The following is a 15,543-nucleotide window of genomic DNA, read 5'->3' as shown; positions in this document are numbered from 1 at the left end:
GTGATGCTGTATGTTACCTAATTGATTCTTGTTTTCCAACTCTAGCTGTTTAACATGGTGTTTAGTGGAAGATATATCATTCTGCTGATGGGACTGTTCTCAGTTTACACTGGGCTCATCTACAATGACTGCTTCTCCAAGGCTCTGAACATGTTTGGCTCCTCCTGGAGTGTTAGACCGATGTTCACCAGTCCAAAGGCCAACTGGACGTAAGTAGCGGATACTTTTTTTTTTTTTTTTTTAGGTGTATGAATAAAGGTTTCTTGGAGTAAAGAAATGCAATATGATACAACCTCCAGTGGTTAGTAGTTGTGGTGGTTGTAGTGGAACAAGCATGGTTATTGTGGAATAAGGTGAGAAGTACGTTTTTGTAATTTATAATCTTTATAGGATGGTTTTAATGAGTATTCTTCATTGCAGTGAAGAACTTCTAAAGAAAGTACCAGTCCTGCAGCTTAATCCAGATGTGAATGGAGTGTTTAATGGCCCGTATCCATTTGGAATTGACCCAGTAAGATCTAATTTACTTATTTGTACTCATAGGCAGCCCCAAACAGACCTAAAAAAGTTGGTTTTTAAGGTTTACACATTAAAAGCAAAGTATTTGCTTACATTTTTCAAAGTGCACCTGAAGTGAATATACTTTCCTAAGTAGGAGGAAGCCTCTTGACAGTCCTAAGGCTACCTGGTGCCCACCAATTCAGGGCTAAAATGCTGTCATGATCATGCGCCTGTCCGTGTACAAGCATATCCATACTAGCCACTTCATTCTCCCCAGCATGTGTAGACCATATTTGCGTATGCGCAGTACAGATGTACTCATACACGGACGGCAGTGCGCCCACAAAGATGAAAAGGGTCCTGGGCAGCAGCAATGGTCTCCAGGAGGATCTGGAAAACTTCTGGACCATCCAGAGGCTTCCCACTAGGTAAAATGTAATCTTTATATTTACATGTACCCAATGTACCCAATGTACCCAATTACATGTACCCAATTTTCCCTGTAACAATTATTACTGCACTACATCTGTAAATAGGGATTCAAGGATTATACTAATTTTCAATGCAAATGTATGCCGCTTGAAAATGGACCACTCAAATTATGCCAAGGTGGAATTTGATTGGTCCAGTTTAAGGCTGAATGAATTTACATTGGAGATTTGTATAGTCCTGCATCATCTCCGAACAACTTGCATCTCATTGACCAACCTTTATAGCTTGTAAGTAGGCTTCCTGTATGGCATTGCATTTTCTTCAGTCTTCAGTTCCAGGATTTGACACTTCGTCCTAATCCCACACCAAGAAAAGTCTGGGAGCTTGGTGAAAAATCAAATTGTGTCTACCTGGAGATACTCGACATGCACTGCCTGAAGACCTTAAGTAGGTTTTGGACAAGAAGACACAACTAGCATGCAGATAAGTTATGATTTAAGGCCTGTACACACACCAGATAAAAATCGGCTGAAGCGGATTATCACAACTTCCTTTGCCGAGAATCTAGCATGTGTATGGCAGCCTCCGATGTCCCGACCAGTCGGCCAGTGATCTGTCTTGGCAGATAGCATTGTTCTCCCCATTTACCTTGGCTGCTTCACAATGTCACTCCCCCACCGCCTCGCTATGTTGCAAGTACAATACATGTTGTGTAGACAATTGTTCATTTTCGCACCAGAAATGGCAGGTTTACTTTAAACATGGTTGGACGAGACTATACAAATAAACAACTGATTTTAATCTTCAAAGCAGTTTTGACGTTGCTCTTTCTGTGTTACAGATCTGGAGCTTGGCCTCCAACAAGCTGACCTTCCTGAACTCTTTCAAAATGAAGATGTCCGTTGTGTTAGGCATCATACATATGCTTTTTGGGGTTACACTCAGTCTTCTGAACCACATGTATGTACTTTTGTATGATTTGTTTACTGGATGCTATTATACAGTGTTAAGAGTTTATAGTTAGGCAATATTTGCTCTTCCTCTCCTTTTGCTGTACATTACATTTAAAGAGACACTGAAGCGAAAAAAAAAATTCTCATACTATTATTTTCAGGTCTATAGTGTTTTTTCTAACATTGCATTATTCCATAATATGTGCAGATTACACAACACTCAGCATTCAAAATGAGTCTTTCAGAGCAGTCTTTGAAGTAATGACCTCTCCTCTAGCAGAGGAAAAGTAAATAGTCCAGGAACAGTTGAGATAATGAAAGTCAGATAACAGCCCTCTCTACGACTAACTTAGTCGGAGAGCTTAATGGCTTATTTGCATAGAGATAACAACTGGAGTTTCTCAACTCTTCCTGTACTGGAAACCATTACACTGATGTATCTGATCTTAATGTTTTATTTCTTAGCTGTGCTACACATACAAATCATAATATCATAATTTTTTTTTTCGCTTCAGTGTCTCTTTAACATTTCATTGACTTGTGGAAATCAGAAATATACAGTTTCAATTACTTGTGGTGGCAACCAGTCAGATTCCCAGTGTCTGTTTTCTGGTTCTGGAAAGTTGACACCTAATTGATCCAAAAGTCCAAGATTAATTTGTGGTGAAAAGTTAAGTCCCTAAGAGGATACCTGAAGTGCGAAGCATGTGGAGGCTGCCATATTTATTTCCTTTTAAACAGTACCAGTTGTCTGGCAGTCCTGCTGATCTGTTTTCAGTATCGTCTAAATCATGGGTCCCCAACGTTTTCCAGCCCGGGGACCACTTTCTGACCTCCTGTTAAAGGGAACCAGAGAGGATGCAATATACATACCTGGGGCTTCCTCCAGCCCCATACGCACGGATCGCTCCCACGTCGCACTCCTCCGCTGCCTGCATCAGCCGCCACCGGGTCCCGTCATTGCCGCGAGTCGGCAAGTCGGCCGGCGGACGCGGCCAATTCTCCGCATCACAGGGTGCTCTCCCATACAGATACGCATGTGGCTGTTAACTGCGCAGCCGCATGCGTACATGTATGGAGGGAGCCCCTGTGATGCGGACAATTGGCCGCGTCCGCCGGAAGTGACGGGTCCGGTACCGGCGGATCCAGGAAGCTGAGGATGGCGTCGTGGGAGCGATTCAGGCTTAAGGGGCTGGAAGAAGCCCCCGGTATGTATAAAATCTGTTTCTTTTTTCACCCCCCGTTCCTCTCTGGTTCCCTTTAAAGTGTACCTGATGCAACTTGTGACATGAGAGATACACATTTGTATGTACAGTGCAAAACCATTTTAATAACCAAACTGGTTTTCTTTTTTTTATTTTGCTGCCTGAAAGAGTTCATATTCAGGCATTCAAGTGACTTCTGTCTTGGTACCTTGTCGGGAATATAGTAAACCTCACTGATAAGCAAATTACAGCCATTAGTTTTACAGTCATAACTTCTAAGGGCAGGGGAGGAATAAAAAAGTCAGCAGTTCATGTATTTTACCTCTGGGACACTTAATAGGCTGCCATTGAGCAGAGACCATAAAACATTCATTCTGCTTTGTAAATGTTTGAGTATAAAATAAAACCATGAGATACCTATAAAAAATATTTTTATAGTAAACCGGAGACGAAAGGAGGGAAACGTTTTATTCATACCTGGGGCTTTCTCCAGCCCCCTCCACGCAGATCACTCCCTTGCCACCATCCTATGCCTCCTGGATGGTCCGGTAGATGCCCCATTATCTTTGGCCAATCAGGCGTACTGTGCATGCCCGACCATGCTCCCGCTGCTGGGAGCATTCTGCACCTGTGCAGTACTACAGTGCAGGCGCAGAACACTCCCAGCCACTCATGTTCACTTTAAAAGCAACCCAAGGTGACACCGTTATGGAGGCTGCCATATTTACCAGTTGCCTGGCAGTACTGCTGATCTCTTTGGCTGCAGTAGTGTCTGAATTACACACCTGAAACAAGCATGTGGCTAAGCCTGTCAGTGCGCCTAAACTAGAAGTACGATATGACTGGGTCTCAACCTGTATTTGAAATCTATAAAAGCTCAATTCTTTCTTGTAGCTCAGTGTAAATACACACGTTTTAGCACTCAGGCCTTTGCACCTGTTCTGAGCCCAGGTGCTGACTGGTCACCTCCCTGGGGTCTAAACATTGGAAGCGGTTGAGCGATTGGACAACCTATTCTGATTGGTCAGAGCACCTAGACCACATGCTTCTTCAGGGTCTATAGTAAAAGTATTAGAGACACAAGATCAGGAGGACAGCCAGGCAACTTGCATGTTCACTTTAAAGGAAAGGATGGATGGCTGCAGTTTTGAAAGATATGTCTGGAGGCGTGAAGGTGGTGGAGACGTACACACACTAATAGCCAAGAACACGAAAATGTACCTTACCTGAGAAGTCAATGAAATGTAGCTTGTTAAAGCGTCTAACTGCTGGTTAATTGACCAGCTGCTGATTTTGAAGAATATTTTTTGCCCACTGCTACCTGCAATGTAAAGATAACAGAGGACCGTCAAAAGCCTTAAAGGACAACTGAACTGAGAAGGATATGGAGGCAGCCTTATTTATTTCATTTTAAACTATACCAGTTGGCAGCCCTGCTAGTCTGTGGCAGGTGTGATTCAGTAGTGTATGAATCGCACCAGAAAGAAGAATGCAGCTAATCTTGACAGATCTGACAATTATATAACAAGCACCTGATATGCTGCATGCTTGTTCGGGGTCTATGGCTAAAAGTATCAGAGGCAGAGGATAAACAGGACTGCCAGGCAACTGGTATTGCTTAAAGTGACACTGAAGCAAAAAAAAACTTAAGATAATGAATTGTATGTGTAGTACGGGTAATAGTGTCTCTTATTTTTATTTTCAGGTATTTAGCTTTTTTGCATCATTCTCTAATATTTGCAGTTTACAAACTATACTCTGTTTTTTAATCTATGAAACAGAGCATTAAAGTTCAAAGGGTCGTTAGCTCTGCAGTAAAACCTTAAACAAACAAACCATGATAGACAGGTTGAGAAAAGTGCTTTAGAAAACAGCACTGTAGCTGACCCAAGTTGGGTTGAGAGCTCAAAGAAGCTTTTTCATAGATAACTGAAGTTCCTTAACTCTTCCTGTACTGGAAACCATATGAGACTCATACCTGTGCTGCTAATGTTCTATTTCTTAGCTGTACTACACATACAAATCATTATTTCATAATCTATTTTCACTTTAAGGTCCGTACACAGGCCGGACTGGAGGCAACGACGGGTCCGTCGTCACCTCCCGCTGGGTGGGCGTTCCAGCGACAGTCCGGTGTGTGTACAGTCTGTCTGCAGACTGATACGGCTGTTTCTGAGCGATCCGCCTGGCGGGAGGTGACGACGGACCCGTCATTGCCTCCAGTCCGGCGTGTGTACGGACCTTTAGATTCCTTTTAAAAGGAAATAAATATGGCAGACCCAATATTCCTCTCTCTCCAGTTGCCCTTTAATGGAGTAGTGTACTGTTTTTTTTTGTTTTACCTCCTGCGTGTGAATTCTAATTAGAACTAACGCTCATTCTCCTTTAACTATGGACTTTCTTTGTGTTTGCAGTGGGTGAATCTGGCACTTTTTTATGTTTTGCAACAGCTATATTAAGGATAGTTGTTTATTAACCTTGTTAAAATATATCCTCAAATTGGATGACAAGGGCTTACCTACATTGTGTCTTTTCTTAACAGATATTTTAAGAAGCCCATGAATATTTATTTGGGATTTATCCCAGAAATGATCTTTATGGCATCTCTGTTTGGGTACCTGGTCATACTAATCGTGTTCAAGTGGTGTGCTTATGATGCTGCAACCTCCAGAACTGCTCCCAGCCTGCTCATTCACTTCATCAACATGTTCCTGTTTAACTACACTGATGAGAACCTCCCTATGCTGTATAGAGGACAGGTGGGTACCCCTAAACTAAACAATGCAAATTAAAATCGCAATCTGATTAATGTGTTTTATAAAGTGTTCCTGAGCTGAAGCTCAGGTACAAAATTAGATTCTTACCTAAAGAGAGGAAAGCCTCAGGATCAATAGGATCTTGAGCCTTCCCTCTCTTCAGCTGAGTATACGATTTTGATCCCAAGCTTCGGCTCTGCATCACTTTAACAAAATGGTGGATAGAATACTACATGTGCCAGACATGCTGGCCTAAGAAGCCACCGATACAGCAGATATCATCCAATTCTCTCTGTATGTAGGTGGTGGCTCGATCAGTCAGGTATGACCATGTGACACTCAAAGTAGGAAGATTTATAGATTCCTGAATACATTTCCCCGAACCCCTGCATTACAGTTGAGAACATGTCTTCTAAATGAAGATGCAGACTTGAAGTACACAGGAAGTGGATTTTAAGCATTTGTAAGACCACTTTCTACTGTATTTACAGGAAACTGCTCAAATCACATCTAATGCAAGGCAAAGCTACATAAGGTAAGCACAGAGATATGTTCTTGCTGGATTCGCATACCTCTGTGCATTGCCCATTTTGCCCCACCCCACGGACCCCATAATCTAGAAAAATTTGACTTTTGGCTAAAGTCAACTGCTCAGGCGGGAAGAGACAGGCTTGCAGTGACATTCCCTCCTATGACTCGCCCATTCCCTCCTCTTCCCCACCCATTAAGGGGAGTGAATGAGGTGATAAAGAGGAGGGAACGGGAGAGGTGATGAGAGAGAATGTTGCAACAGACCTATTTCTGCCTGTCTGAAAATTTGACTTTAGCCTCTGCTTCCCTTCCCCGCAGCATAAGTAAAATAGCTTTGGAAAAAAGCTTTGAAATTTACGTACCTCAAAATATGTGTGAAAATCTCAGTTGCATGATTTCAGTGTAGTTCAAAAAAGGTTGGGCGTCTGTTCTTGTCCTTCAACCCTCTCCCCCGAACAAGGGATGACCAAGAATGCTCTTGAGTGCGGGAGGCAAGAGCGAGGTATGCAGGGTTATTCTCCTGCATTCCAATGTGGTCCATGGTGCGTACCATCGGCTTACAATTCCGCATTCAGTGCACCTAATTCTCTCTCAAAGGCTCTTTCACAAATAAGTGGCAAAGTAAGTTGTTTAGGTGAGATAACACTCAGAAGTGAAAATAGCATTGTATTTCCACCTGACCTGAACTTTTCTGAAGGAGCAAAAGCAGCGCTGGTGTCAGGCAGCAGAATGCATGATACCAATACAGCAATAAGAGGATCAAAATGTCAGGATAGACTGAATTTCAGCTTGGCCATCTGGAAAGCAACACTTTCTACCATTAAGCATGCTTTGCTGCAGCTACATTATCAATATTTAGATAGTGCGCTACAGAGCAGCTACAAACTCACCTTTATGCAGTATTTTGCCTGTACCTTGTTTGACAGCAAAAAGCAGATAGAAAAATCAGTTGTTTTTTGAGTAAAGTGATATACAGTGGAGGAAATAATTATTTGACCCCTCACTGATTTTGTAAGTTTGTCCAATGACAAAGAAATGAAAAGTCTCAGAACAGTATAATTTCAATGGTAGGTTTATTTTAACAGTGGCAGATAGCACATCAAAAGGAAAATCGAAAAAATAACCTTAAATAAAAGATAGCAACTGATTTGCATTTCATTGAGTGAAATACGTTTTTGAACCCTCTAACAATAAAAGACTTAATACTGGAAAAACCCTTGTTTGCAAGCACAGAGGTCAAACGTTTCTTGTAATTGATGACCAAGTTTGCACACATTTTAGGAGGAATCTTGGTCCACTCCTCTTTGCAGATCATCTCTAAATCCCTAAGGTTTCGAGGCTGTCTCTGTGCAACTCTGAGCTTGAGCTCCCTCCATAGGTTTTCTATTGGATTAAGGTCCGGAGACTGACTAGGCCACTCCATGACCTTAATGCGCTTCTTCTTGAGCCACTCCTTTGTTGCCTTTGCTGTATGTTTTGGGTCATTGTTGTGCTGGAACACCCATCCACGACCCAATTTCAGTTTCCTGGCAGAGGGAAGGAGGTTGTCGTTCAGGATTTCACGATACATGGCTCCGTCCATTTTCCCGTTAATGCGATTAAGTTGTCCTGTGCCCTTAGCAGAAAAACACTCCCAAAGCAAAATGTTTCCACCCCCATGCTTGACGGTGGGGACGGTGTTTTGGGGGTCATAGGCAGCATTTTTCTTCCTCCAAACACAGCGAGTTGAGTTAATGCCAAAAAGCTCTATTTTGGTCTCATCAGACCACAGCACCTTCTCCCAGTCACTCACAGAATCATTCAGGTGTTCATTGGCAAACTTCAGACGGGCCTGCACATGTGCCTTCTTGAGCAGGGGGACCTTGCGAGCCCTGCAGGATTTTAATCCATTGCGGTGTAATGTGTTTCCAATGGTTTTCTTGGTGACTGTGGTCCCTGCTAATTTGAGGTCATTCACTAACTCCTCCAGTGTAGTTCTAGGATGCTTTTTCACCTTTCTCAGAACCATTGACACCCCACGAGGTGAGATCTTGCGTGGAGCCCCAGAGCGAGGTCGATTGATGGTCATTTTGTGCTCCTTCCATTTTCGAACAATCGCACCAACAGTTGTCACCTTCTCTCCCAGCTTCTTGCTAATGGTTTTGTAGCCCATTCCAACCTTGTGCAGGTCTACAATTTTGTCTCTGACATCCTTGGACAGCTCTTTGGTCTTTCTCATGTTGGAGAGTTTGGAGTCTGCTTGATTGATTGATTCTGTGGACAGGTGTCTTTTATACAGGTGACTAGTTAAGACAGGTGTCCTTAATGAGGGTGACTAACTGAGTAGAAGTGTCTAACCACTCTGTGGGAGCCAGAACTCTTAATGGTTGGTAGGGGTTCAGAAACTTATTTCACTCAATGAAATGCAAATCAGTTGCTATCTTTTATTTAAGGTTATTTTTTCGATTTTCCTTTTGATGTGCTATCTGCCACTGTTAAAATAAACCTACCATTGAAATTATACTGTTCTGAGACTTTTCATTTCTTTGTCATTGGACAAACTTACAAAATCAGTGAGGGGTCAAATAATTATTTCCTCCACTGTAGTAGGAAGGCAGAGTGTGAACGCCTGGTTACTCCTATACAGACAGGGCCCCAGGGCATTGTTTTGCCCACCCTCAGGCCTACTCCTGATTGCCAGTTCACTATTAAACCTTGCATGAAAAGGAACGTTGGCATGCTGGTACATTTGTGGCCAGTATCACTGATTGCTGTTTTACCCTAGCAGAGAATCTTTTTGTTGTCTAATTATCGTATTCTTATTTTCATGTTTCCTCTCCAGTTAAGTATAATAGTTGGCTGTAGGTTGAGTAACGTGTATGTTTGCTTCTCCTATTTTGCAGATAGGGCTGCAGTGTTTCTTGGTAATATGTGCCCTTCTCTGTATTCCATGGATGCTGGCTCTTAAACCTTTTATGCTGCGCCGACAGTATTTAAGGAGGAAACATTTGGTGAGTACCTGGGAGAATGTGTTCTTATTGCTGTGCCCTGTACTTCTCTCTGCACTGTCACCAGGGGTCTGCTTATCACTAGAGGCAGAGTGACACTGCAGAGATAAAAGCTGTTAGCGTATTGAATACATACACACACTCAGTGCTTAAAGGACAGATATTTGTAATTGCGAGGCTTCTCAAATATTACTCTGACCCGAGGGACTCAGGTGTTCACCAAAAGCTGATAAGTTTGGTGCAAACACCAGCAGCTTCTGTTCATTTTCCACAAATGCTTACAGGCCCAAACATGCCACCGTATATACTGGCCCTTCTGCCTCTTGATCCTCTCTCACGAGCGCTGTAATTACAGCGCAGGAGATTTGGGTGCAGCCGGCGCCACCATAGACCGTAATAGGAATTATGGCTTTAGCGGCGCACAGTGAGTAACTTCGGGGCTGTCAGAAGACGGAGCTGAAGTTACTTTTTAAACACCGTAATTCGGTCTTCAGCAATAGCCGGAAGCCGAATTACATCATTTCCCACTATCCACGTCTACCTAGAGGGGGAATAGTATTTAACGTTGCCGGGAACTTGTGCAGCAGCAGGATAAACCATACCGGCTGTATCCTGCGCCCAAGTCTCCCAGCGGCGAATTCATATGTCTGCCCACTCTTGTGTTGCATCGTTTGGTGTTAATTTCTTCACTTTTTTCTTAAAGTGGAAATGAACAGGACAGACTGAAGGAAAACGGAGAGAAATGCACCCTGTATGTATTTAGATGGTTTAGTCTGTCTAATTCCCCCTCAACTGTGCCTTATCACAAGTTGTAATTTGATTTCTCCCCTGTGTCAGCTGACTGACATGGCAGATAAGCTAATTTGAAAGCACAGTATGTTTACAATATCTCTGCTTTCATGAAAGCAGGAAGTAGAAACGATTTATTGTAGGATTTGTATCACCTGTAACAAATGTTTTTCTTTGAAGGTTATTATGCTCTGCATATCTTTTAGAGCTGAGATGAAGTTGTGAGTTCAAGTCCACTTTAAAGGATTCTTTGTAGAAATAAAGGATAGAGTCCATCTAAGCTTTGTGGCTACAGCTGTCACCATTAAAGGCGTCCTGAATTCAGAGCTTCCTCTTTGCTCTAAATGCTACACAATAAGATAACAACCTTTAAAGAAAAACATTTTTGTTACAGCTGATACCAATCCTGCAATACACCTGCAGTGTGTCTACTTCCTGCTTTCATGGAAGCAGACATAGGGTTAACATCATGTGTTTACAAATTAGCTGCTGATACAGCTGAGATCAAATCGGCAACCAATTGATACAGCTGAGATAAAAATTACTCTTGTGATTAGTCACATATGAGGGGGAAATAGACTCTAAATACATACAGGGTGCATTTCTCTATGCTTTCCACTGCAAGAGTTCATTACCACTTTAAGCTAATGACTTATTTACACTATACAATGCATGCACAAATGCAGCACATTATAGCACAGACATCTGAGGTTGCAACTCAATAAAACCCAACCGGAAAACATGGCCGTTGTCTGATAAAATGTTCCCGGTTGCATTACATCGCAGCTGTATTGTAAACGGTAACATGAAAGTCTATGGAATATTATTGTGCAGATTCCATAGTATGTGCAGTACGTCATATCTGACAGCAGTGCGCATAGTGTGAATGGTGCCCTGAGGAGATTAACCACTTAAGGACCGGGGCTGTTCTTTCAGATCTGCGCTGTGTGGGCTCTCCAGCCCGCAGCGCAGATCGTGTGCACGCAGGGCAATCAGACTCCCCCCCCCCCCCCTTTTTTTCCCCACTAGGGGGATGACCTGCTGGGGGGGGTCTGATCGCCGCCGCTCCGTGTGGCCGAGCGGGGGGGGAGAGGCTCTTCAAAGCTCCCCCTCCGCAGCGTTTTCCGCACTCCCTCCTTCCCCTTACCTCCCTCTCCCTCATTAGGCTGCGCAGGATGGATATCCGTCCTGCGCCATGTAGGATAGGCTGCAGCCTATCAAATGACGGCGATCCCCGGCCAATCGGAGGCCGGGGATCGCCGACCTCGTTTACAGCAGCGCCGTATTGATGTAGTGTTTACATTACCCGTGCGAGCCGCGATCGGCGGCTCGCACACTGTTCACGGAGACACCCTCCGTGAACTAGCATGGAAAGGCCGTTTCCATGCAAAACCACAAACGACCACCCGCCACCTATCGACGTTAGCTGGTTGTTAAGTGGTTAAGAAATACGGTGAGGATGATGGCGAGAAATGTTTGCTGGATGTTTTACAAACCTGTTTAGATATATATAGATATATAATAGCTAGTTGACCTAAGCCCGTTTAAAATCGGGCTCTAGGTTTCTGTGACACCGCCGCATGTTAGTGCGCATGCGCGTAACACCCGTCTGCTGCGCACACGCCTGCCCGGCTCCCTGGCCCCGTCCTCCTGTTCCAACGGCTGTTTGTGCTGCACATACGCAGTACCGCAAATGCTTAGACACACGGACAGGATGACGCAGTGACAGTTACGTTTTATTATATAGGATAAACAAATGCTGCATATTATAAGCACATTTGAAGTAGAGTCATCAGTTGGGATTGATAATACATTGCTAAGATTTCATAAGACAAAAACACAGAGGAGTCTAATACAGCATATTGGTAAGGAGGTGATGGTGCATGCAATTCCTGATCAATAATGACAGCCATACATCTAGTGGTGATGGGCAGATTCGACCCAAAGACAAATCTGTCTCTGATAGAATCTGATTGGAGAGAGATCTGTCAGCTGCCCATAAACCGCAGACCGATTCCCGATCGATTTTAGCATGTAATCTTTCTGGAAATAGTCTAATGACGCTGCTTCGTCACCTTGCCGCCCCTGGCGCTATTCCCCCCCCCCCCCCCTTCCCCAAGTGTAAAACAGTCGTCCCCTTCCCGATGCCCCGTGCTTGACTAAACCTACCTGTCGGTATCTGCGCTGGTGTACTGTGTCAGAGGCAGAGCCCTTAACCCAGGCATGGGCAAACTTGGCCCTCCAGCTATTGAGGAACTACAAGTCCCACAATGCATTGCAGGAGTCTGACAGCAACAGTCATGACTCATAAAGGCAAATGCATTGTGGAATTTGTAGTTCCTGAACAGCTGGAGGGCCAAGTTTGCCCATGCCTGCCTTAACCAGTACCCTAGCCACTAGGTGAATACGTGACTTTCCCCCAGCTTCATTATCACTTTATTAATTGCTGTTGTTCTCTATTGGGAAGACTTTTACCTCACTTCCTTTTTCTTAGACAGTCCATCAGGAGGAGAAAAAAATGAAGGAAACTTTCTCAACCAAAAATCAAAAATAGCAATAAATTCCTGATTACCAATCCACCCTTTTGCCACTTAAACCAAAATGATCATTTTAGTTCTATTTTAATATCTTAATTTTTGAAAAGCAAATATTCTTGCAAACATCTGTCCTTAGATTGGGTGTATGTATGATCTTTGTATGTCCATTCATGGCACAAGTTTCCTTTTTCTCCTGTAACTGTTTATATTTATAGATCTGTCCTTCTCTTCCTACTTTTGAGTTTAAAACAGCAAAACATTTATTAATTTATTATAACTGCTTTATGTGCACATATCTCAAGTAATACAGTTTTCAAAAGTAAATTGTAGTTAAGTTCTGTACACTGCTCATATGGGGAAATAAATCATAGAAATCCTTAAGATAGCCATACAGTTATTACATTTATGCATCTGTGTTGCGTTGACTAGTGTTCGGCAGGACTTTACAGATTACCTGAAATAATCTGTCTGTGAGAATACTTTAGGACCAAGATGTTGAGGGAAGCCAGTTGACCAAAAAGTATGTTTTTAAGATATGAGAAGAAACCAGAGTTCCTACAAGACTTCCACACCAACACAGGGAGAACATACAAACTTTGCGCAGATCTGCTTCTGAGACTCGTGCTATAAGGCATGGGAACTAGCCATTTTTCTTCCATGCTGCCCTACAATGGAGTAAAATGCTAAAATAATTGCTTATAACACAATCCACAAATTAGAAAACTTTCGTTTCATGTAACAGCCAAGAATCTAATGTTGTGTACAGCGGCCCCCGATGCCCCCCAACGCCTCGGACTGCAATCAGCTTGGCGGATTGCTTCAGCTGAGCAACTGCCAAGGGCATTGTTCTCCACACTTACCTAGCCCGGCACGTGACATCACTCCCACTCCACTCAGTCAACCCTCTGCCTCTTTGTATAGCATATTTGTTGATATAATTGGAATTGCTGCATTTTCATAGTTAATGGGGAGATTTTCTATACCTTTTTAACACCTTTTAGTACCCCACCAGTCATACACGGGTAGATAAAGACCTAATGTGCCAAAACCCATGCAACTGGAATTCAATTGGATAGTGATCAATACCTTCCCTGAATGGCACCCAAGCGATCAGATTGGCAGGAAATAAACCTTAGACTGTAAAGGATTCTAAACATTCAACAAAAATGTAGTTGATTGGGAAAACCGGTTTTAGAATTGGTTATAATGGATTACATGTACAGATATGTACAGATTGGTTTGTTGATGGTGGAATAATAGATGTATTTTATTTTATTTCTGATTGCTTGGGTGATTCTGTACCGTTATTGGGCAACCCTTTTAGTTTGATAGACTTTAGCAGATATATATTGAGTATTAATGGAATCACAAGAATTGCATCGCTCAATGTAGTGTAATGCTATGGGCTATCAATCCCCCTGTTCTTGCCCAGCCCCCCTCCAACAGAGATTTTCCAACATGCCAGATCAATTTATAAACTGCTTAGAATTGATTGAAAGGAAATCAATTGGATATGTTGGGACAATAATGACTGGCAGATTTGATCAAAGTAATAAAATTGACCTGGACCCAGACATAATTATTGATGTTTATGGTCAGCTGTGGTCTGTACCACTTAATGACCAGCCCATTACTCAATGATCTGTGCTGGGTGGGCTCTTCAGCCCCCAGCACAGATGAGGTGACAGGCAAGGCGATCAGACTCCCGCCGCCCCCCCCCCCCTTTTTTTTTCCCACTAGGGGATGTCCTGTTGGGGGGTCTGATCGCCGCCGCCTATTTGTGCCTAGCGGGGGGGCACCTCAAAGCCCCCCTCCGCAGCGATATTCCCCCTCCCTCTCCTTCCCTCCTTTTCCCTTCTCAATATAGGCGGTACAGGACAGCGATTCGTCCTGTACTGCCTCAGATAGGCTTCAGCGTATCAGATGGCGGCAATCCCCGGCCAATCAGAGGCCTGGGATCGCTGATCTCCTTTGCGCCGTAAAATGTAAACACTGGGGATTACGTCCCCGGGTGTTTACATTTAGCCTGCGAGCCGCGATCGGAGGCTCGCAGGCCGTTCACGGAGCCCCCCTCCGTGAACTGACAGGAAACGTTTCCATAGAAACACAGGTGCGACCAGCCACCGCCGATGGGCGTTGGCTGGTCGTTAAATGGTGCTTTTGGAGAGATCCTTTCTCTCAGATAAGACAGAGGGCTGCCTGTAACATGTACTGTAACTCCAGTACTCTAATTACAAGTCTGTCTTAGTAAGCTAATTGCAAGTCTGCGTTCTTCCCTCTTCTTTTGTTTAGAACTTTAGAACATATTTATATTTGCAAGTAAGTCAGTTTTTGGAGACAAAAGCCTTTTGTGTCTTAGGAAGAAATGTGATGATATATGCACATATAAAGCAGAGTTTTTGAATACTGATAGTACAGAAGGAATTGTCATTTACAGTGAATATGTAGAGGTCTCTTTAACAGCTTATGAGTAAAGTTAACTAATGTTCTTTGGAAGTTAAACTGTTGCCCTGCACATTGTTAAAGTATAATTTTTTTTTTATCAAAAATGTTTAAACGCAAGCACCTAGAGGTTCCTTAACTCCAAAGGCACACACACACATCCAACATATTGCACAATATGACCAACCGCACAAGTTGTTTACACAAGTATGTACCCATGGCACCAACTAAACAACCATTTAACTTAAATATTATGCGTGCAATTTAAACGACAAACTGCACAACATGTCTGCAAGTTGTTCAAAAGACTCCACACGTGCCAACCTGCACAGTTGGGCAGGTTGGTCCATCGGTTGGATCTGGCAAACAACCTGTTTTAAGTTGGTCGCCTTGCTTTCCAGCCATACACA

At 43.3% G+C, this 15,543-nt stretch overlaps 1 protein-coding gene across 7 annotated transcripts in view; it reads left to right on the top strand.

Moving 5' to 3' along the window:
• Nucleotides 1–15,543, top strand: part of ATP6V0A1 (ATPase H+ transporting V0 subunit a1) — a 184,540-nt gene that overhangs the window by 112,245 nt on the left and 56,752 nt on the right. For all 7 annotated transcript variants that reach the window (XM_068263441.1, XM_068263440.1, XM_068263437.1 and 4 more), the window contains exons 13-17: nt 46–209; nt 421–511; nt 1,775–1,893; nt 5,634–5,850; nt 9,261–9,368. In XM_068263441.1, coding sequence (XP_068119542.1) covers nt 46–209; nt 421–511; nt 1,775–1,893; nt 5,634–5,850; nt 9,261–9,368 — 699 coding nt within the window. The remainder of the gene's footprint in view (nt 1–45; nt 210–420; nt 512–1,774; nt 1,894–5,633; nt 5,851–9,260; nt 9,369–15,543) is intronic.

The sequence above is a fragment of the Hyperolius riggenbachi genome, chromosome 12 (genome assembly GCF_040937935.1).
Source record: "Hyperolius riggenbachi isolate aHypRig1 chromosome 12, aHypRig1.pri, whole genome shotgun sequence".
Classification (NCBI taxonomy): Eukaryota; Metazoa; Chordata; class Amphibia; order Anura; family Hyperoliidae; genus Hyperolius; species Hyperolius riggenbachi.
Note: the sequence above shows the minus strand (reverse complement) of the source record. Positions and strands in the feature narration are given on the sequence as shown.